Consider the following 23525-nt stretch of genomic DNA (forward strand, 5'->3'; position numbering starts at 1 on the left):
ACAATGTAACTTGTAATGTTAAAAATACACATTCCTGGGGGAAGGTTTTAACCAACCTTGAAATGGATGGCAGTTAGTAGTATTGTAATGTGAACGGAGTTCAAAGAAACACCCACTCCTGCACGCCTACCAGTCCATAGTAGGGTCCCACCCTGTTAACACAGAACAATTTACAATTATCAAGTAATCTAACATATGTTCCATTAATAATTTGACCAAAACTGCTTACAGTGCAGAGATCATTGCCTCACTAAGTCACAAAACGACAAGCCTTCTCTAGCCAGAGCTCACCAAACTCATCTTCATAGCACAATACTTTCTCCACTCTATTTTTCGTGTTAAGGATGACATTACCATGAATCCTGACATCTATCTTAACATTAAGGTGAACTATGTGGTGTTGCAGACACCCCCACAAGGCAGAGAGGTCTCTTGGCTCAAAGAGCTCCCTAATCAAACTTTTATAAAGCCAGCCACAAAAATATACATTTCATTTTTGAAAGCTGTAAAAATATCTGTGCATTTTTAAGGAAACAAAATAGAAGCTTTAATGTTATGTCGCTTGACATTATAGGCATTAGATGGGTTGATGGTGGGCACCTGTGACAAGTGGAAGCTGCAAAAGTTATAGAGTAGGCAATGAAAAGTTGTACCTTAAGAAAAGTAAAGTAACTAAGCACTGCTCAAAGTGTGCAATTGGCACAAGCCCTTTCCAAACTATACCAAAGATACAGTATCTGTAGTTAAATCATTAGTGTAGGAGGGCACTGGCGATATCCTACCACTGAGTGTCATTAAAAGAGAGGACCTTACATCAGGCGAATCCAACATCACAGAAGAGGCTTCTTGCAAATTGCAAATGGCTATTAGCCAATACACATGCATGTGAAGCGCAACCTGTCAGTCCAAGACCAAGTTAGAAAGAACAATACACCGTTTTTCAACAGAAATAAGTCAATAATAACATTGGGATCTCCAGATGCCTCAGTCTCCCCACTCCCAAAACGCCACAGACTGGCCAAGCACGCGGCTTTTAGATTAATTTGATTTCAGAGAAAACATCTGTTTAAATACAGTAGTTAACGCACTGCACCGGAGAAGGAAGAGCATGTGTCACACGTAGACATTTGTACTAATTTCACATTTAGATGGTCACAAAAATAATTTGAAGAGCAACAACAAAAACAAAATCAGACGCGAGACAAAATTCATCCTTCCTATGACATCGGCTGTTTTATGTTCAACAACAGCACCCAAAATGTTAGTGAAAACGCTAAACATGGCAACGGGGTTCACCTAACGTTTAACAGTAGTACGTCGGTAATAAATCTAGTCAAAAAAAGTCCTTGGTATGATTACCGAACAAAACCGTAACGGTGCTCTTCGAAAAATACTGGAAAACGTACCGGAATGAAAGAGAAAATTGGCGACACAAAATTTTAACAAAGAAGGCTGTTAAAACTGTTACGACTCCAAAAAGAAAACGACGTTGCTAAGACAATATAACAGCTTTGGCAAAAGACAAACACGAGGTGATCAGCTTCGATACAGGAATCTTCCCGAGAGGCTCAGGCTGAGCGCGCGCGCGCGCGCGCCCGCCCCGTTCACAAAACGAGCTTCCTTTCGACGAGCTTTTCACGTCCGGGTCAGTTGAGGGCGACGGGCTCATCGAAATGGCTGCACACTTAAAGAAGCGGGTGTATGAAGAATTTAGTAAAGTTGTGCAGGTAAGTTTCACTTCCTTTTGCGCCAGTCACAGTACTGTTTTATATGAGACGTTACCTTTTTAACTTAATGTCTTAAAAATTAACTAAAGACATCAGGTCTCGTGGTGATTAATTTTAGTCTTTACTGAGGCGTTCTGCATTTTTTGTTTTGAAATTTCATCTGTAGTGCCCATTTCTTTGCCTGTACTACTTGTATTTTGAATTAAAATGCATGTTTAGATGGTACATTTTAGTCACCCGAGTAAGTTAATAACAGTTTTAAAGAAACACTTAAGGATGTTATCATTCATAAACGTGACAGAGTATCTATAACAAATAATAGATCAGTGATTCCTGATCCCTTTTTAGTGTACTACAACCTTAAAAGTGAAAAGATTTTTCAAAGTATAAATAATGAATTAACTTTTAAAATAAAACCATGTAGGTTCATGCCTGTTGTACCGCATAAAATATGACGAATATCATTTAATTGTCTACTGTCAGGCGTTCATTATTTAAAGACGCCTTGGATAGTGTCGTTGTGTCAGCCTTAAACATCTGCTTGAACAGCTGTGTACCACCTTGTGATAAAGTATTGAGAACGAGAAACCCCACATACTGTAAACCCTGATGCATATTGTATTGTAGCTTTATGGTGTCATTAATGTGACGACATGTGTGGTGTAGTGTCATTTTTCCTTGCGTGTGCTAATCAAAGCGTGCCCACTTCCTTGGTGTTCATCTACTGGACACAGCTGTAATATCTAGGAGGTTGCACCTCTGCTTCCGTCTTCTTTTGGCCGCTCCCGTTAGGGTTTCCACAGCGGATCATCTTGTTCCATATCTCTGCTTCCTAGCACTATAAGCAATATAATATGCTTCATCTTTTTCTGGACCTGCTTTTTCCACTAAAGAGTCACTGGAAGGCAGTAGCCGGACAGCAGGGGTTATCCAAAACTGGACTGCATGACAATCCGTCATTGGGCACATTTACTCCGTGAGAAACCATTTGGAGTCATCAATGATCAGGGGAAAAAAAAAAACTGACATTGACATGTGAAGATGCATAGAGTGCCAGTGTGGAAGAATTAGTACCCCAAATAGGAAAAGCAAGCTGAACTACTACAGAGCCCTGTTCTTGCTCTGACAGATGCCCTAATAATGATGTCTTTTCTGTACTTAGCTCTGCTGTAGACATTGTTTCTTTAAAACTTGGATAGTTAAATGGCTAAATGAAAGTGTTAATTTAAATAATATAAAGTACTCATATGAGACACTAACGCTTGCCAGGGCTTGTGTTATCAGTTTAATCAAACGGAGATTAAGAGGTGACATGATAAGTGTTTAAATTATTGAAGGTAGTACAGCAGATCCCAGTTCTTATTTTAAATTCTGCAACAAGAACACAGGGACAGTTTAGTTTCTCTTCACGTCAAGAGCAAAAGAGTAGTACTTTAGGGACTGTTTTCTCATCACAAATTTTCGAATATCTTAGAAAAATCTGTCCATCAGTCAGATAGCCCCTACTCAACTCAGACATCCATTTATCATTAAAATGCAGCTGTTGCATACCATCTACCAAAGTTTCGAGGTAAATTAGTTCTTCTCACTAATCGTACAACAGTAGAGTGGCCACGTGTTACATGTAAAGATTTAACTATACAGTACACCCCCAAAATTCACGGGGGTTACATTCCTAGAGCACCCGCGAATTGTGAAAAACTGCGAATTTTGGATGTGGTTAAAAAAAATGCCTATTTTTATAGTTTAAACCCTAAATATGCCCTCAAAACACTTTAATTCCAAACTCAGCTTAATTCATTACCTAAAAATAAAGAATGTAAAGGTAAACCTGTATACTGTACTGCTATGTCTCCTGCAGTGCTAGAATGTAAAATACCGATGTTACCACTATCTGTACTGTAATTCATGCAAGCGTGTTTTCATTGCCAGAAGCCTTAGAAGGTACAGGACGTTTCAACGGCATCTTGGGGCTTTAGCCCTTAAACCGCCACATACTTGCGGGTTAATGGATCCCTGGACAGCAAATACTTTTTTGCTGCACTTTAAGTAAACGTCACAATTCACAAAGAAAAAGTGAAATTTTAATGGAACACATTTTTTTTCATGCAGAGCATCACAATTACTGCAATACTAATTTTACACACTGCTAATGAACTGTAAAAACTATTTTAAAAAACTACTGGAACAATATTTACAAGGTGCAACTGACGCAATGAATGAAATTCAGTAAATCACCAAGCCAACTGCGCTTGAACTGGCTGCACATAAGCACACAGAGGTAAATGCTGACTCTGGCAGTCTTGTCTAGAGCAGCGGCTCAATCCCAGGGACAGTGAGGCTGCAGTGCTGCAGGGTGTCACGCTTGGGTCACAAAATTACACAGAAACACAGGAGATTGTAGAGACAGGAACTTTATTCAAACACTTCAAACAAACATGTCTCTTTCAGAAGTAAAACGAGCTCAGTATGCAGTTAGTTCTCGATTGGAGCGGGACCCGCAACAGGAGCAGATGATGTCTGGGAGAGGAGAGAGAAACAAAGCAATTGGCCAAAAAGGACAGGTGTTGTTCAGGCTTTTAAGTATGCGTAGCGTCGCGTGACAGAGCAGCTGCAAGTAAGGGAGCAATGTGAAAGTAGTCTATCAGCGTTTGTTAAGAAGGGTTTTTTGAGGAGCAGCCGTGTCATCTAGGGGTCCGTTCAGCCCCCCTACTCACAAGGGGCTGTCAGTGGTCATGAGCTGGCTGCTCAACGAATGTACAGCACTGACTGATCAGCTCCTGCGTGCTTGCAAATGGCACTGGGAAACAACTGTAGCCAGTTGTGGTGGTTTAAGGGTTAAGAGGAACAAAACGGAAAACGCAAGAACACTCAGCTGGAGATGCATCACAGTCAATCAGCAGCAAGGAGAAATGAATAACGCTGTCGCGGTCTGGTGCAGCTAAGATTCACACTGTGGAGAAGATGCCGATTTATTTATTTTTATGGTGGAGATTCCAGAGACGCACCCAGTCTGGGCCCGACCCGCATGCACTCACAAACAGAGACAAAAACAAAGCAAACCGGTAATCAAACAGCAAATAAAGAATGTAATGAAAACAAATGAAATAAATGAAAACAACAATACCACCCCTGTTCCCCTTACGGCGAATACACATTAAATGCAACAAAGCACAAAGAAAACACACAGAGTAAATCATGAAAAACAGCAATGGATGAAATGTAATGATGAAAATAGATAGTCCAGAGATCCGCACTTTGAATGGGAATGTAAAGATAGTCCTGCCGCTCGTTCCTGAAATGGTGAAGAGAGGTGGACAGTTTCAGGAGTGCTCCTTTCTTTGCAGGATGGCCATGAATCCACTTACAGTCCTCATGTACACAGGCAGACAGCAAACAATCCAGATGCACGAAACGATCCAGAACAAAATGGAACAGAAGGCAGGCAGACAGGAACTTGAAACACAAATTACAAAAACTTTATTTTTTTGCTTTTGGTCACCAGCCCCCATTTTAAAAGCCACACTGACATCCTTTGACCCCAACAGCCCCAGCACCCTCAGCAGAAGACCAATCAGAGCCACTGCAGGGACTGCTGGGCGCTGTAGTTTCAAATTCTATTGGCTACTTTCACCATTCCAAGCCGCGTTTTTCCTCTACAGTTGCTTCCTGGTCTCTCTATAGTGCAGTATCGCCACGATAAAAGCCATAAAAATTGCGAAGGATATTTGCGGTTTCTGCTAACAATTATTAGATAGGTTCTAAGGAAAAATCTGTGAATGACTGAGGCCGCGAACTCTGAACCGTGACTTCGCGGGGACCTGCTGTACTCTCTACAACGGTACCAGTGACTGTAGTGATTCTATCAACCTTATGATGACATCCCACTTCTGTGGCTGCAGTCGGCCAAATAAACAAAGTGTAAGCATTAATTTGTTCATAAATTTATTTAGGCAATTCAAAATTTAGTAATTTTTACCATTTTAAATTGTAGTGTTGATGTTCTGTACTTAGTACATATACAGTGCATCTGGAAAGTATTCACAGTGCATCACTTTTTCCACATTTTGTTATGTTACAGCCTTATTCCAAAATGGATTAAATTCATTTTTTTTCCTCAGAATTCTACACACAACACCCCATAATGACAACGTGAAAAAAGTTTACTTGAGGTTTTTGCAAATTTATTAAAAATAAAAAAACTGAGAAATCACTTGTACATAAGTATTCACAGCCTTTGCTCAATACTTTGTTGATGCACCTTTGGCAGCAATTACAGCCTCAAGTCTTTTTGAATATGATTCCACAAGCTTGGCACACCCATCCTTGGCCAGTTTCGCCCATTCCTCTTTGCAGCACCTCTCAAGCTCCATCAGGTTGGATGGGAAGCTTTCGATGCACAGCCATTTTAAGATCTCTCCAGAGATGTTCAATCGGATTCAAGTCTGGGCTCTGGCTGGCCAACTCAAGGACATTCACAGAGTTGTCCTGAAGCCACTCCTTTGATATCTTGGCTGTGTGCTTAGGGTCATTGTCCTGCTGAAAGATGAACCGTCGCCCCAGTCTGAGGTCAAGAGCGCTCTGGAGCAGGTTTTCATCCAGGATGTCTCTGTACATTGTTGCAGTCATCTTTCCCTTTATCCTGACTAGTCTCCCAGTCCCTGCCGCTGAAAAACATCCCCACAGCATGATGCTGCCACCACCATGCTTCACTGTAAGGATGGTATTGGCCTGGTGATGAGCGGTGCCTGGTTTCCTCCAAACGTGACGCCTGGTATTCACACCAAAGAGTTCAGTTTAGATCGCTCAGTTTAGATGGCCGGCCAGCTGTAGGAACAGTCCTGGTGGTTTCAAACTTCTTCCACTTACGGATGATGGAGGCCACTGTGCTCATTGGGACCTTCAAAGCAGCAGAAATTTTTCTGTAACCTTCCCCAGATTTGTGCCTCGAGATAATTCTGTCTCGGAGGTCTACAGACAATTCCGTTGACTTCATGCTTGGTTTGTGCTCTGAAATGAACTGTCAACTGTGGGACCTTATATAGACAGGTGTGTGCCTTTCCAAATCATGTCCAATCAACTTAATTTACCACAGGTGGACTCCAATTAAGCTGCAGAAACATCTCAAGGATGATTAGGGGAAACAGGATGTACCTGAGCTCAATTTTGAGCTTCATGGCAAAGGCTGTGAATACTTATGTACATGTGCTTTCTGAATTTTTTTTTATTTTTAATAAATTTGCAAAAATCTCAAGTAAACTTTTTTCACGTTGTCATTATGGGGTGTTGTGTGTAGAATTCTGAGGAAAAATATGAATTTAATCCATTTTGAAATAAGGCTGTAACAACAAAATGTGGAAAAAGTGATGCGCTGTGAATACTTTCCAGATGCACTGTATGCTGTCTGGAATTGACGTAAAAACACACTGCTTCATTCTAACTTGGGTATGAAAGTGTGCAGCTAAAGAAACCTATTTGTGCTGTCAAGAAGCAATTTTTGTTTGTTTTTTTTTTTTATTAATATTTGAAAACATTTTTGGAAACAGCACGTCACTGTTTACAACACTGTAATGTTTAAGATTGCTTTGAAAATGTGGGTTTGGTGCAACAACGCAAATTATTGTTGAAAAGGTTTGGTTTATACACTCAAACCCTTATTAATAATGAGTCCAAGTCAATTAATAATACTAATCATATCCGTATATTTCCCTTGGAACAGCAACAACAGTTGGAAGATTTTCCTGCTAAGAGGTTGCGTTTAACAAAACCCAGCAAGTCTGCTGCTCTCCATATTGACCTATGCAAGGCCACAAACTCTACTGATGCTCTTCAGTATCTGGTTCAGTTTGCACGGAAACCAGTAGAAGCTGAGAGTGTTGAAGGAGTTGTGAGAATTTTACTTGAGTTTTATTATAAGGTAGGTGAAGAGGGGAATACCTGAATTGTGTATTTTTTTTTTTTTCAGGTATATTTCAGTGTGAAAGTTTGGCCTACTTTATGCAATTTTTATTTCAGGAAACTGATTCTTCTGTAAGGCTGAAAATCGCATCTCTACTTGGAGTGCTTTCGAAAACCCATGGATTTTCTCCTGATTGTATAGTTGATGATGTTATTAATACGCTTAACAATGAAAGTGAGTTTTAGAAAATGATTTTAATTATCTTGAATAGTAAAATATTACATATATTTAAATTAACATATCGTTTTGAGCACAGGTCTCCATTTTTCAATTATGTGCTTTGTTTGTATAAAACAGAATCCCACCAAGTTCTTGCACAGCTACTGGATACTTTGCTGGTGATTGGCGTGCAACTTCCAGAAAGCCAGACCATTAGAGTTCGTCTTGTTGAAGTCGCTTGTAGGGTAAGTAAGACTTAAACAAAAAAAGCAAAAAAGAAAATTAGGTATGGTACAGTCTGTGCTTTTATAGGTGTGTATGTATTTACATATAAAGATATACTGGTGTGTATGATTCAGTAATGCAAAAAGGTTAGAAAAAAAAATAAAACTGGTTTACAAGATAATATAAGAAGATATGTGCTTTCATGGTTTAATGCATGTGTTTCAAGCCCAGTCCAGATTTTTCTCCAAATGCACCCCCAGGTGAATATGAATCTGAACCAGCTCTGCTTCCACTCCCTGGATAGAGACTGTAGTTGGGGAAGCCTTTTTCTAAAACCCTGTTCTGATAAGCCTCACAAAGTTTGGTTTCTCTGTTGAGTAGTTAGAAATCCAAGACAGTTAAAGAAGGGGGCATGCTTAGCTCAATCATCTTGCAGCAGTGAAGATTATGTGGTAGTGTTGGAGCAGTACTAAAATTCTGACTTTGGCATCAATATAAGCTTTCGGACTTTAGTACTGGTACCAGGATATTCTGTAGTAAATAGCAGATAACTCTAAAACTCTCTATCTTGCTCCAGTCTACCTGGTGTGTCACACCATCACGCCACTCTATACACAAATCCAGATCACATCAAAGCAATAAGGGGAAGGGGGCTTGCATGTATTCTAGCACAACTCTTGCGGTATAGTTTTTTTATTTCTAGTCATAGAGACTTTATCAGTAAAACCTCTACCTCTGGGTTTAAATGCAGCTACTCAAAATAGTAGTCCTTTACAGTGTAATAATAGTCACTGTTTATAATAACATTTGAAACAGGCTTGTGTTTTAGAACATATACAACCGTTTTTAATCCCAAGTTATCATGCATTGTAGCACCTTACAGATACATCATTTGGGGTGAGGAATAAGTGTCTGCAGCTGATGGGTTTCCTAGGAACAGTGGAGAAACAAAGTTCCAAAGAAATGGAGTGCCTGCCAGTACAGGATGTACAAAAGATAATTGGAGATCATTTCAGTGATCAGGATCCTCGAGTGCGCACAGCAGCAATTAAAGCAATGGTTAGATTGTTTTTCATTCTACACAACATAACTTTGTTTTGATCAAATGTTGAAGGAGTTAATCTGTAAATTGTTTACTCTGTTGATTTTTTTGTTTCTAGCTACAGTTACATGAACGTGGAATGAAGCTGCAGCAAAATATATACAGTCAGGTAAATATCTGATTTCAAATTCATCTTAACTTGTATCATTAATCCTGTTTTTGTCCTACGCTGTGTGCTTGTCACAAAAAAAGTAATAGCAAGCCAGAAGTTTTCACTTGTTATGGTTTAAAACCTGAAAATCTTTTAGAAAGTAAAAAAAAAAAAAAAAGGTTGCTTATTTAAATGTTAAACTTGTTACAAAAGAAAGAAATTTTCAATTATAACTATGACCCTTATCTTATATGTAAACATCTATGCTTGGAACTCTGTTTGTCTTGGCCGGAAGTGTGATCAGGTAGTGACAAGCTCAAAGAGCCCGCAAGGCAGCCCCAAGTTAACGAGTCGATGTACAAGGCTACACCATGAAGCTGAAAGAAAGCAACTCCGTCACCAAAGTAAAACTGCCATGGAAAGACAAACGAGAGTGAAACTCTCTTAGCTGCTGATAGAAAAGGGGGATGAGCATATAAGCAAAACGAAACCACTGACTCTGCATTTCAATTTTTTCCTGACGATTTCAATAGTTTATAGGAGCCCAGTTTTTTTTTTACAGCACAGGCTTAAACAGCTAGTAATAAAATAATCCTCAACGCTTCCTGGAGGCGCTCTCAAAATCTTAACTGTCCAATTAAGAAAGTAGTTAAAGCATTTATGATTTTAACCTTGCCATTCTGAATAATATAACAGCAAGAGCATAATATTGTTGTGACACTTTTACCCTAAATAATACCAAACTAGAATGTACAAAAATAAGACTTAAAATACTAAGGAGGAATGAACTAACACAGAAAAAAGATAGTAAAAACCCAAAGTTAAAACAAGTAAGCTAGTTGGTTCTGGGTCTAACTAAACAGGTTTTATTCCTCCTGTCTAACAGATAGTGAGCTTGTCCCTTTTCCACCAATCTGCCACAATGGTACCAAACTGACTTCTCATTATTTTCTTTATGGGTGTATACATAAAACATTGCATTGTGTGTGTGTGTGTGTGTGTGTGTGTGTGTGACAAGTTTTGCCAAATTAGCATAGCTGATTACATATCTTTTATAGAGAAAATTATAATGTGGATTTAAACCAATTTGTTAATAACTGATAATGCATGTTAAAACTTTACATTCATATTTCATTTCTAATATGTTTCAGGCATGCAAGCTGTTGACAGATGACTATGAGCAAGTTCGATCAGCAGCCGTACAGTTGGTATGGGTTCTTAGCCAACTCTATCCAGAAAGGTAAAGTATTTCTTCTTTCTGTTGTTAGAATTAAGTCTAGGATAAAGGTATAATTCCCACAACAATTACTGGTACCCTTATAAAGATTAGCAAAAAGGGTTGTAAAAATAAAAATAAAATAAAAAAAATCATGTAATGGTGAATTAACCTTAATCTCGCACAGAAAAAAAATAAGGGAAATCTGACTTTTAAGAAAAGTTAGTTTATTCTGGGAAAAAATATCCCCTCATCAAGAAATAATAATTTTTGGCAAAATCTTGTGTCCCAATTATTGGCACCTCTAAAAATTCTTAACGAACAAGTGTAAATGAAGCATTTCTTCAATTTATATCTGACTTTTTTAAGTTGATCAGAGAATGTAGAGACTTGTAAGCATTAGTCAATAACTTCCTGTTTCACTGGGGTATAAATACAAGGTGGCACAGAGGCTAAATTCCCTTATCCATTCATCAAGATGGGAAATGTAATAGAACACACAATTCAAATGGGAGAAAAGTGATAAAAATATCCACATCTACAGTTAGGGCAATAGCTAAAAAGTTTATATCAACTAGAAACTTTACACATTTGCATGGAAGAGGTCCCAAGTTTATTTTGCCTCACACACAGTGAGCAGGATAGTAAGAGAATTCAGAAAATTCCAAGAATCACTGTTGGGGAAACACAGAAAAGAAGCATTTTGGGGTCATTGATTCTCCAAAACTACCATCAGATGCAACCTCCATGCCAACAGATTATTTGGAAGGCATGCCAGAAAAAAGTCTTACCTATAATTTAACCACAAATATCAGCATCTGCAGTTAGCTAAATACAACTGCAACTTTGATTGGAACCATTTTATGTGGTCAGAAACACCAAAAATTGAGCTTTTTTGGCAATGAATGCTCAAGGTGGGTTTGGTATAAAAAGGATAGTTATATCGAAAAGAATCTGATCTCCATTTCAAGTATGGTGGATGTTCAATGATGTTGTGTAGCTGTTTTTCCTCCAGAGGCCATGGGTTTAGGTTTTCATAAAGTAAATAAATCCATGTTGGGGATCAGATAATTTGCAAAAAGAGTTTTTGTGTGTTTGTTTTGTTATATTAACAGATTCACCATGTGATAGTATAAAAATGCAATGTTGATGCCCTAAAAGGTGTTTGACTGCTTCCTATGTATATAGGAAACCTTTTATGTCTCAAGTTAGTTAAACAAAGAGGTATTCCTCCTCACCTTCAAAAAATTAAAATGTAATAATGTAAGTTTGTCATGGCATAATAATGCAATTAATAGTCATTTTTTATTTTCTGTCAAATTCCAACATTTTTTGCAATTTTTTTATACATTCCTTGACCTTTGGCACAGTAGCAGCACGGTTTCATTACTCCCTTCTTTTTTATATATTAGGGATGGGGTGTAGATACAAAGGCAAGCAGAAATAAAAATAGGTTTATTATTAATATAGTAAATGCACTTTACTTTTCAACATTTTTCTTCTCTCTTTCTTTTTAAGCATTGTTCCAATTCCTTCATCAAATGAAGAAATCCGTCTGGTAGATGATGCATTTGGTAAAATTTGCCACATGGTTAATGATGGATCATGGGTTGTTAGAGTTCAGGCTGCAAAACTGTTGGTGAGCCTTTTATACTTTTTTTTTATGCATGTTAAAACCATGTGAATTTAAAGTTAAATAAATTTGCCAACAGCCTTGTACTAAATGACATCAGTTTTACTTTAGGTTTACTATGATTGCTATTTCTTTGAAATATCTTGATTAATGAGTCTTTTTTTCACAATTGCTATTGGACATAACTTGTTTTGTTTGTTGAATAATTTATAGGGTTCGATGCAGCAAGTCAGTGTGCATTTTCTAGAGCAAACACTGGACAAAAAACTTATGTCTGATCTGAGGGTATGTATAGAGGTGGTTTATTTGTTCACATCTCATCTAGATGAGGCATGATAGAGTCGAGTAGAGTTTATGACACCTGTAATTATGATGCAAAAAGTCTTACTTTTTTTTTTTTTTTTTTTTTTAATAAAACAGAGGAAACGTACTGCACATGAAAGAGCCAAGGAGCTTTATAGCTCGGGGGAATTTTCCTCGGGTCGTAAATGGGCCGATGATGCACCAAAGGAGAAAATAGACACTGGTGCTGTAAACCTGATAGACTCGGGAGCTTGTGGAGCATTTGTTCATGGCTTAGAAGACGAGATGTTTGGTAAGATTGTCTACCTGTTATGTCAAACAAGCTGTATTTTTATATGCAAAGTTCTGTGAGAGTTTTGTTCTAAGCACATGATATTTTTGCAAAGGTACAAGTTAGGTTTTACATTGGGCTATAGTTTAGAGTTGTCATGGCACCATTGTGCAAAAATGTGTCTGTGAGACTTGTTGAAGACTCCATATTGGTTTTCTACTAGGATTATTACTGACTGGGGCCTTTTCAAACACTAGACCCAACATATTACATTAACTTACCACTTTTTAAAAATGTATAGTTTTCAGCTTTTATTATAGTATTAAACAGATTCTATTGTTCAAACTGTAGGTTCTGCAAGCAGGCTTTCTTACAGCATTGCAGCAATTGTAAAAATCAGGAAGACTGAAAGATCTGGCAAGAAAAATCAATTTTAAATGTATTTGATCAATATTTTAAAGAGCTGAATTGCCAAATCTTTTCTACTGTGATTCATATAGGGTTTTTAGGTTTTCTGCTTCAGCATTAATTAAACTTGAATGTGAAATTGAAAGTAAAACACAGAGATACAAGGGTTAGTATGAAAGATATTTAAAAAAAATAGCAAAAGTTGCACAGATGTCCTGATATTCTGAAGAACATCATTCATTTTTCCAGGATGTATATAATTTAACTATTTTCTGCATAACTTTTTTCTTACAGTACAAAATGTTTACGTGACTTAATACATTGTAAATCTTTAACTAAAAATGTTGTACATACCTTTTTATTCTTCTTCAGAAGTGAGGATTGCAGCTGTAGAGGCTGTTTGCACCTTGGCCCAGGCATCTGCTTCGTTTGCTGAAAAATGCCTAGATTTTCTGGTTGATATGTTTAATGATGAGATTGAGGAAGTAAGACTACAGTCCATCCATGTTCTAAGGCAAATCTCCAAACAGATTACACTGAGAGAAGACCAGTTGGACACTGTGCTTGCTGTACTAGAGGTATTTTTTTTCACCCCACCACTAAAATATGTTATGTTTTCCAGGTATACTGTACATTCCCACAGGTTCAATTTTTGTTTTCAGCTTTACTGTGAGTGCCAGTTGTTGCTTTCATTTTCCCATTGTACCTTCAGATTAACCTAAAGAATTGTATAAAAAAATAGCCTACCAGTCTTATTTATAAGATCCTCTATTGTTGCAAATTTTTTATTTAATCTGTTTTAGAAGCTATGGTGTTGCTTTAAAGTTTTTGCTTATGTATTCTTTTTAGATCATTTTTGAATGTTAACACTCACCTATCTTCAGTTTTTTAAATTTTATTTCTCATGTTTAGTATCCGAGTTGTAGTGAAGCCAGTATACCATTAGATGTGTTTGTATACTGGAACATACTGCTTTAATAAAAACTAAGTTTGCATACATATTTGTTTTTACTTCATGCCAGAGTATATTAACACATTGTGGCACTGTGCATACAGAGATTCACTGCATATTATTAAAGCATTGATTTATGAAGCAGACAAGATTGCCATAAGATCTGTTTCATGAACAGTTCTGATGAAAAATGCACACATTTAGACCAAAAATAAGAAGTTAGCCAGTTATCTGGTTTATTTGTATTTATTTGGTGCTTGAAAATAGTTAGTTATATGGTGCTTTTACACCAAAACATTTGTTATATTGTTGTGTATTCACGTGAGATTTTAAACTAAAAGAAAGTCAAGAGAAAACCTTTAAAGGCAAAAAAAATGAATCCCTATGTAGTCTTTGTATGGCCTACCTGTAGTATAAATTAATAAATAAAGTATTTTCCAGGGAACACAGCTTCATGCTTGATTTGATGTTTGAAAAGTTGCAGTCATTGTTATTAGCACAGCAGTGAATAGGCTTCATAGGCTTCATCATCTACAGCTGTAGAACTAATTAAGATGTGTTCTGTCATATTCAGGACTCTTCCAGGGATATCCGAGAGGCTCTGCATGAACTTCTGTGCTACACAAATGTTTCCACAAAGGAATGCATTCAGTTAGCTCTGGTGGAGCTACTGAAGAACCTTTCCAAGTACCCAACAGATCGGAACTCTGTCTGGAAGTAAGTGACCATTTTTGACCTGATGTTCCAGTCAGTCATTGTTCAACCCATTATATCCTAACAAAGTGTCACAGGGGTCTGCTGGAGCAAAAGCAAATTTAGTTTTAAAAGATATAGCCCACAGACCTTATAACCCTATAGCCCTATGCTCTAAAAAGCTGAAGGGAGTCCCCTCTATCCCAACACACAAAAATTGCAGTGCAAGGACTTCTGTCTTAAACAGATACATTCTTAAGCAGGCTAACTAAACAGTAAAGTATTTTTTTGTTTGCATTAAAAAAAGTTTTGATTCAGGAAAAAAATAATAACACATTATATAGAAGGGTCTATATTAAGTAATGATTTTTCCATTGGTGGTGGTAGTATACTCAATTAGTAGAGCAGCAGCTTGTGAAGCGTTGTACACATGAAACTTGAATATATTTACCCACTGCACCTTTGACGTAAGGCCATGCAGTTCTACGAATAGTCAACACACCAGTATTACATGACTGTGACATTCCACAACTTTATAAACAAAAAAACATAAATAAAACTGCTTTGTGCAATGTTAAAACAATGTAGCAGTGACAGAAAATATAGCTGATTAATACTTAAGTAAAACATAATAAGCTAATGTGGATGTGAAGGTAGCCTAAGTGATGTGAGGAATTATTTCAAGGCGCTCTCACTGCCTTTATATCACAAGAGTAATCATCTCAGATGGTATAGTCATGGAATATAAACACATGTAGTTTATTTCAACATTTTTGTACTTTTTTTTTAATGCACTCCTTTCACATTCTCTGATATTATGCTGCATTCAGAACCTGAAAAACAGAAACCCATCCTGTTGATGATAAGAGGTGTGGTGAACAGCACCTTAGTCCAAAATTCTCAAAAATTGTTTGTTGTGGAAGCGTATTCTGTTACTATTCAGTAATTTGAATATAAATATAGTCTGAAGAATGTATCTTCAATATCCATTATATAATTAGTTACCCAATATACTTCAGTTGTTTTAATTTGTTCATATTTTAAAAACTAAAGTCATCTGTGTAATATACATTTTAAACTCCATAGCCCAATTTGTTGTATAACTGAGTAACCATTGGTATGGCATGTTGTCTTTATTTGTGTTTGTTTTGAAATGTTTGTGGCGTAATCCATACATTATTTTTTTTTCATTTTGGACAGGTGCCTGAAATTTTTGGGGTCCAGGCACCCTACTCTTGTTTTACCTCTAGTCCCAGAGCTACTAAGCACACACCCATTTTTCGACACTCCTGAACCAGATATGGATGATCCAGCTTGTATCCTTTATGTGATTTTATTGTAGTTATAGTAGACTGTTTTCTAAAGAATTTAAATATTATTTGGGAAACAAAACTAAAGGACTTTATTCATTAATTTGTGTTCTTACCAAATGTTTAAAAGATTTACTGTTGCAGACCAAAGAAGTTTAATTTGACCTTAATCAATAGTCTTTATATTCCAATAAGGTCATAAATATACTACTTTGGTCAAAGTTATAAGCATAAACTAAGACATACTATTAAATACGTAACCTAGTATACTTGAAAGCACTCCATGTAATACATGAATATAAATTCTGTCTTATGTTTTTTGACACAATTGTGGTATGTCATGTCAGTTGTTAAAATTGTAGGAAATTACATGTGTTTTCACAGCACCTTCATTCATGCAAGATTGTAAATCTCATATTAGTTCTGACATTTTAGTTTTTTTTTTTTTGTTTGTTTTTTTTTTATTTAAAACATTCCTATGCTTCATAACAAAGTGCATACGTATAAATTTGGCTATAATTATCTTTATACATACTTCTAGTGAACTTACTTCAGTTTACCACTTTAGTAGTGATATTTTTTGGATTATTTTACACCCCATCTTATGGCATTGAGCAAGCAGCATATGAAAAATTTAAGACTTTTTCAAACTTGCCTACTCATTTCTTAATATAAATTTGTTGCCATATAATGCATTTCTTCATTTGTTTCCCTGAGGTATATGTTTACTTTTTTAAACTATGATTTCTGGAAATTTGTGTTAAAGCACATAACTGTGTATTGTCAAAAAGATGAAACACAACAATGTTTGATCTTCCATCCATCTCTTTTCCAATTTTTTTCTCCCAGCAGAGAATAGATAGGAAACTGAACTTATGTTAGCAGTTTCACGTTCAAGACAGTAACCAACTCTGTGTAGGATGCCAGTCTATCACAGGTCTTGTGCTTGCACTTGTCCACACACACTCATGCCAGGAATTAACATAATATTTTTCATAAATTTTATAATCTCAGAAAGCCTTTGAGAACGAAAAGTTGGCAGTGGCAACTGAACTGTCCAATTCTAATGAGTTTGCCTTGTAATTAGCATTTTTTGTTATAACTTGTTTCTGATGCTACTAGCCTGGTCTTTGGCCTGTATTCATTAATTGTATGGAGGGGCACTAGAGTAGAAGGAAGGCTCCAAAAAAATTAAACTGAAGCGATGGCAGGAGAAATGAGTTTGTCACTTTGCAAAAGTGGGAAAGTAAAATTCAATATGAAGTTTAATATTGTGTCAAATTCTTTTTTTTTTTCCATACAAGCAAGTCAAATTTGACAAAACAGAATTCAAATCAAATCAACCTCCACCCATGAGAAAAAGAGCTAGGTCAACAGACAGAGTAAAACTTTAAGAGTAGGGGAAAAAAGGGAAGAAAATCCATTTCCCCAATTTAAATTTCTAAAATGTCATTGATTAGATCCTGCCAGGTTTTAAAAACATTTTGCACAGATCCTCTAAGTGAGAATTTTATTTTTTCCAATTTCAAATAGTATATAACATCAGTTACCCACTGACTTAAAAGAGGTGAGTTAGGATTCTTTCAGTTGAGCAAGAAAAGTCTGTGCCAATAGTGAAATAAAAGGCAATTATAGTTTGTTTGTGTTTATCCACTTTAAGCCCTTCAAGGAGTACACCAAACACAGCTGTTAATGGATTAGGAGTGATTGTGGGAGTGATTGTGACACCAAGGCTGTCTGAAAAGTATTTAAAGGTTTTGGTCCAAGCCCAAAACATATGCCACAATGAGGCTGGAACTTATTTGCAGTGATTGCAGGTTGGGTCTTGCCCTGGAAACATTTTGGACAATTTTAAACAAGACAGATGTGCTCGATAAAATATTTTAATTTGAATAATTGTATGCTTTGAGCATATGGAGCTAGAATGAATTTTGTGCATGGCTGCCTTCCACTCCTTTTCTGAATGTTGAGTAAGAGATAATTTTCCGACTTTTCTCTGGGATCTTTGAAAGGGAGGGACTATAAAATGTTATTATATATTACAGAAATGCTGTCTAAGTCCTCAAGACTGATCAATATTTCTTCCGACATAAAAGTAGGTGGAAGGTGAGGAAAATTGGGTTGATTTGTTTTTTGCAATGTTTCTAATTTGGAGGTAGTGAAAGAATTGTGTTGATGGAAAATTAAATTTGGAGTGTTACTGTTCGTAAGATGCAATGACATTATCTAGTTACAAATCTCTTAAGTGTTCTAATCCTGCATGTTTTCCAAACATTAAAAACTGCACAATTGGGTTGTTAGTATATTGGCGATAACTTGTATTCACTGTGGTACAAAGCAAGGAATATAAAGAAGTACTGCAGGATTTTATTTCTATTGCGGACCAAGCTTGTGTATGTTCATCTGTTTGTGTCTATGTCCGAGTAATAAAATTGAAAGTTAGGTAGAGCCATGCCACCTTCTACCTTAGGCCTTTGTAGGGTTGCCCTTTGGATGCGTGGATGTTTTGAATTCCAAGTAAATGAGGTTATGATTGAATCTAACTTCTTAAAAAAATGATTTATTGATGTATATTGGAATGCTTTAAAATAGAAAAACAAGCTTGGGAAGGATATTCATTTTGACAGTGTTAATTCTTCCATCTTAAGTGAAATGAAGGGTAGACCATCTATGCAAGTCTTGTTTAAGTTTTTCCATGCAGACAGCAAAATTTTGTTTATAAAGAGCTTTATATTTACTTGTGATGTTTACCCCTAGGTATTTAAACTGATCTGCGATGATAAAAGGGAAGGTGTCCAATCTAATAATGTGTGCTAGAGAGTTCACTGGAAAGAGCATACTTTTATTCAAATTAATTTTGAGTCCAGAAATCTTTTTAAATTCTGCTAGTGTTATCAGGATTGCAGGCACAGTATTTTGTGGATCTGATATATATTGTACCATATCATCTGCATATAGTGAGATTTTCTGTTCAAGTCCTTCTCTGATAGTCCCCTTTCTCTCATAAATATTTTGAAAATGAACTGCCAGTGGCTCAATGGTGATTGCAAAAAGCAGTGGTGATGGGGGCATCCTTGTTGATGCTTTTTTTGCTTCCAACGATATCATCATCTCCGGGGTGTTAGACTTTGTGGGTGAACATATTACATTAAACAGGCGTTGTAGATTGGAAGCTAAATGTGTCTACCCTTAATAAATCCAGTTTGGTATTGTGATATTACTAAAGGAAGCACTTTCTCAGTCCTTCTAGTTAGAACTTTAGAGAGTATCTTAACATCATTATTCAGAAGTGAGATTGGTCTGTATGATGCACATTGTAATAAGTCCTTATTTTGCTTAGGAAAGAAAATTTAATGCTTGGTGAAGAGTTTGAGGTAGAATTTTATTGTCTCTAGTTTCTGTAAATATCTTCTTATAAAAGGGTAGCTAAATTAATTGAGAATTTTTAGTAAAATTTGGCAGGGTAGACATCAGGGCCTGCTGCTTTCCCACTCTGAAGTAAGTTTATAGCATCTAGTAATTTTGAGAGTGCCAGTTTATCCAGTTCCACAGCACTAAGAGTATCCAGCTGTGGTATCTGTAATGCGTCCAGAAATGCATTAGGTTGTGTCTTGTCTTTAAACTGAGTAGAATATAAGGACTTACAGTAGTCTCTATATGTGTGCATTATATTTTTATGGTCAATGGTTTTGTCTCTGTCTGTGTTGGTAATTACTGGTATTGCATTGTGAAATTCCTGCTTGTGGATTTGCTTGAGCCAAGATCTTATTAGCCTTCTCTTTGTGTTCATAGTAGTGATGTTGTGATTTAAAAATGAGTTTTTGTTTCTTTTGTTGACAAGAGGTTGAGTTCTGAATGCAAAGCTGTAAATTCTGTACAGTTCTCGTCTGCTAATAAAACTGGGTTAAGACTCCAGTTATAAGATGAGTATGTGGAGCATAGTGATTTGAGCTCCATGATCAAAGGGGCATGGTCAGAGATTACAATAGCGTCTTACTTGTAAGATTTAATCGTGGGCGAGAAATTATCTATAAAGAAATAATCAGTTCTTGAGTAACAATGATGTACTGGAGAGTAGAAGGAATATGCTCTTCAATTTGGGTTTAGAAATCTTCAGCAGTCTGATAAGTTTTGATCAGTTACAAACTGTGTAATTGTTTTTGCAGTGTTAGGGCTTGTTTATACTTCACGCTCAGAACACGTACGCGCACACATCATGGCTGCCATGCGTTCCCAGCGTTCATTTGACGCGACCTCTGAGCAGGTCCTCAGAAATTAACACGACGCAATACCAGCAAAAAGATGGGGGGCGCAGTGTGATAAAAGTTGGAATGTGACGCCATAGTCACTGTTTACTATCTACATGTGACAGAAAGCCTCTATGCAGATCCTACAGGATCGATGTGTGTGCTTCGATGTTTGATGAATGGTTCGATGTGGTGAAGCAAAATGCCGACATGCAGATGTATTCCTGGTGCTTTTATATTCAAGCGTTGCATATTCCCAATCGTAATGACACGATACATTTTAAAAGTCTCACATACCATCTTTTGTACTGTCTTTTTTTTTTTTTTTGCAACTTCACAACAGCAATATAATGTACAGCGGCGTATTTGAGCCACAGAGAAAAAAAATTAAGGACATGGTGAAAATGTGTATTTTGTGATTAAAGTGGAAATTTCGGCTTTAATCTCGAAATGTCCACTTTAACCTCATAGTTTACTTTATCATTAAAGCAGACCGTCGTAAATATCATCCCAGTTTTTAATTGATACGAGCTTCTTGGAGCTCCTCCTGACTTGATCGCAGCAGCAAGCAGCAATAGATCACCACATAGAACACATTAAATGTATGATATTCCAACTCTCTGCAAATTTAGAATCTTTAGATTTATATTTGATATCACTTTCATGATTGAATGTTTAGCTGTTTTTTAAAAGACTTTTCTATTTAGGAAAGCTTATTAACAAGAATGCTATAATTATTGTTGTTTTATCTCTGTTTTTATCTTGCTTTGCCTTTGTTTAAACTTTTTATGTTGCACTTTGAGATTTACTGCTAATGTAAAGTGCCCTATAAATAAAATGCATTATTATTATTATTATTAAAGTATGTATGTTACATTTTATAGATAAATTGTTAATTTCATTTAAGTAATGAATACTGTTAATAATTACACACATGGGGTTGACACGGTGGCGGAGTGGTAGCATTGATGTCTCGCAGGGAGTCACATCGCTGGTTTTCTCTGATTGGTTTCCACACTGTGCTCTGGTTTCCTTCCAAAGATATACAGATTTGAGGATTTGGTGCCGCTAAAATGACTCCAGTGTATGTGTGTGCTTGTATTTACCTTGTGATGAGCTAAGGCCACGTCCAGGGATTGTTTCTGCCTCGTGCCCAATGCTTGCTGGAATGGACACATCCCTGGATTGATGGATTTAATCATTAAACATCCTTTTCAGAGATAATGCGGTATGGTGTCATTGGAATTTAATGGGTGTTCCAGGCAATTCACAACACAGAGAAGCCGAACCTGTTCTCACTGTGATAATATCTCGCACTGCCACCTGCTGGATTCCTCTAGATTTATGTAAAGTACGAGTGCAAGTATAAACAGTAAAGCGCTTGCATAGCAGGAACGTCCGCTACAGCATGCGTCGCATCGCATCGCATGAAGTATAAACCCGGCCTTAGATGTAATTGCCCCTATGGTAGGAGACTTATCCAAGTCTGGATTTAAAACACAAAGTTATCGGCCATTATAATTTTATGAGTGTTCACATTAGGAATGGATGCAAAACCGTTTTGGATGAAGTCCCTATCATCCACATTGGTTGCGTAGATTTTTATGAAAAATCACTTTACAGTTTAAATAAATTACCCCTGACAATCACATATCACTCTTAGGAATCAGATACTACAAATTAAATTGTTCTGTGTATAAGAATTCCAACAGACCTGTTAGGTGAGAGAATACTTTCTTTCTCTTTTAATTCTTGATTGAGACCTTTTAACATTCCAGTTCACAAAGTTAACTGTTTGGTCATGGAGAAATTGCTTTTGAACGTATGTTGATATTTTGTAGTGTTAACTTAAGATAGTACATTATTACATAATATAGCTTTCACCTTAATGTCCGATTTTGCCAGGAGTTTTTTGCCATGAGACCTATTGTTACGTTGGCACTTGCAATTATATGGATTGAAAGGATAGATCAGAAATAGCTTGCTCTCTCCCTACCCCCACCCCCATTTTGCCTCTCCACGTGAGGCTAGACCACACTTCAGAAAGTCCCTCTGACATACCTAGAAACAGTGCACGTCCAAAACCAAACAAAACAGTCCAATGATGTTAAACAATAGCCATGGATAAGCAGATAACGTGTGATAGAAAGTCCTAATACAATAAACCAAGGGTATGATGTTAAACAGTCCCCTTTGGGGGATGAACAGAAAAACAAGTGTGTGTGTATATATATATATATATATATGTGTGTGTGTGGAAGAGAAGGTATGTGATACGGTTTGCATATTTGCAGCTGGAGATCCACAAAGGGATAAAAAATGAATCACGTATCATAAAGTACTTTTTATTCCTGAGCTTTCAACCCCTACCAGGGGTCATCATCAGAGGATAATGCTTAGACTTACAAGAATCAAAGGCAATAAATAGCAACACATTAAGGGGGGGGGAGGTGACTAAGTCAGTATGATCGGGGGGGGGGGGGGGGTGGTTTGTATAGTTTATTTATTATGTACATGTTCTTCTTAAGTTAGCATATGCTGGATTTATGTCCAAGTGTCTGTTGATGGCTTTTTCATTTGATATCCAAGACTCGGCCAACTCTCTGGCACTTTTAGTACTGGCCTTAAATTTTACTTTTACATTGTCCCAGTTGAATGTGTGTCCTGTTGATTTAGTATGTGCATAGATCAATGATAATATATATATATATGTGCATATAATTGTGCATATAATTGTAATTAAAATGTATACAAAGAATCAAAAAAGTGGCCGAGAATGAAATAGGATGTGTTACTATGGCACCAGTCTCATTGCGAGCGGATCAAACTGCAGGTAAGATCTTCTTTGCCTTGCCAAGACACGATGCGACTGACGATTGTATTTCAAAAAGTGTCTAGATGAATTTTCTTAGCTTTTTTTCTGCTTCCTCTGGAGAAGTAAAAATGTAGAACTTGCCTTGAATGTCCACTTTCAGTTTGGCAGGATACAAGAGGCAGTATCTGATCTCAGCTGTCTGTATGTGCTGTTTAATGCTGTAAAATTAATGCTGTAGCAGCTGTTGAAGGTGAGAAATCAGGGAAAATACAAATGCAATTATTTTCAAATATAACCTCTTCTGTCTGAGAAGTAACATTAATTTAAATTGTAAGTTATATTTAAATTGAGGCATTCGATTCACATATCGGGTAAGCTACTGCTATCTCAGTGTCTGATTTGAAGTCCAATTTT

The 23525-nt window shown here is 36.7% G+C and overlaps 1 protein-coding gene across 1 annotated transcript in view; it reads left to right on the plus strand.

Annotated features, from left to right (window-relative positions):
* Positions 1-1615: 1615 nt before the first annotated feature.
* The window catches only part of ints4 (integrator complex subunit 4), a 55209-nt gene continuing 33299 nt past the window's right edge, over positions 1616-23525 (plus strand). Inside the window, exons 1-13 of the mRNA XM_028800365.2 lie at positions 1616-1727; positions 7447-7644; positions 7743-7860; positions 7984-8090; positions 8944-9129; positions 9231-9281; positions 10415-10503; positions 11998-12118; positions 12326-12397; positions 12533-12707; positions 13467-13672; positions 14621-14763; positions 15940-16055. Of these exons, the coding sequence (XP_028656198.1) occupies positions 1674-1727; positions 7447-7644; positions 7743-7860; positions 7984-8090; positions 8944-9129; positions 9231-9281; positions 10415-10503; positions 11998-12118; positions 12326-12397; positions 12533-12707; positions 13467-13672; positions 14621-14763; positions 15940-16055 (1636 nt within the window). The 5' untranslated portion in view covers positions 1616-1673. The remainder of the gene's footprint in view (positions 1728-7446; positions 7645-7742; positions 7861-7983; positions 8091-8943; positions 9130-9230; positions 9282-10414; positions 10504-11997; positions 12119-12325; positions 12398-12532; positions 12708-13466; positions 13673-14620; positions 14764-15939; positions 16056-23525) is intronic.

The sequence above is a fragment of the Erpetoichthys calabaricus genome, chromosome 4 (assembly GCF_900747795.2).
Source record: "Erpetoichthys calabaricus chromosome 4, fErpCal1.3, whole genome shotgun sequence".
NCBI classification, from domain to species: domain Eukaryota; kingdom Metazoa; phylum Chordata; class Cladistia; order Polypteriformes; family Polypteridae; genus Erpetoichthys; species Erpetoichthys calabaricus.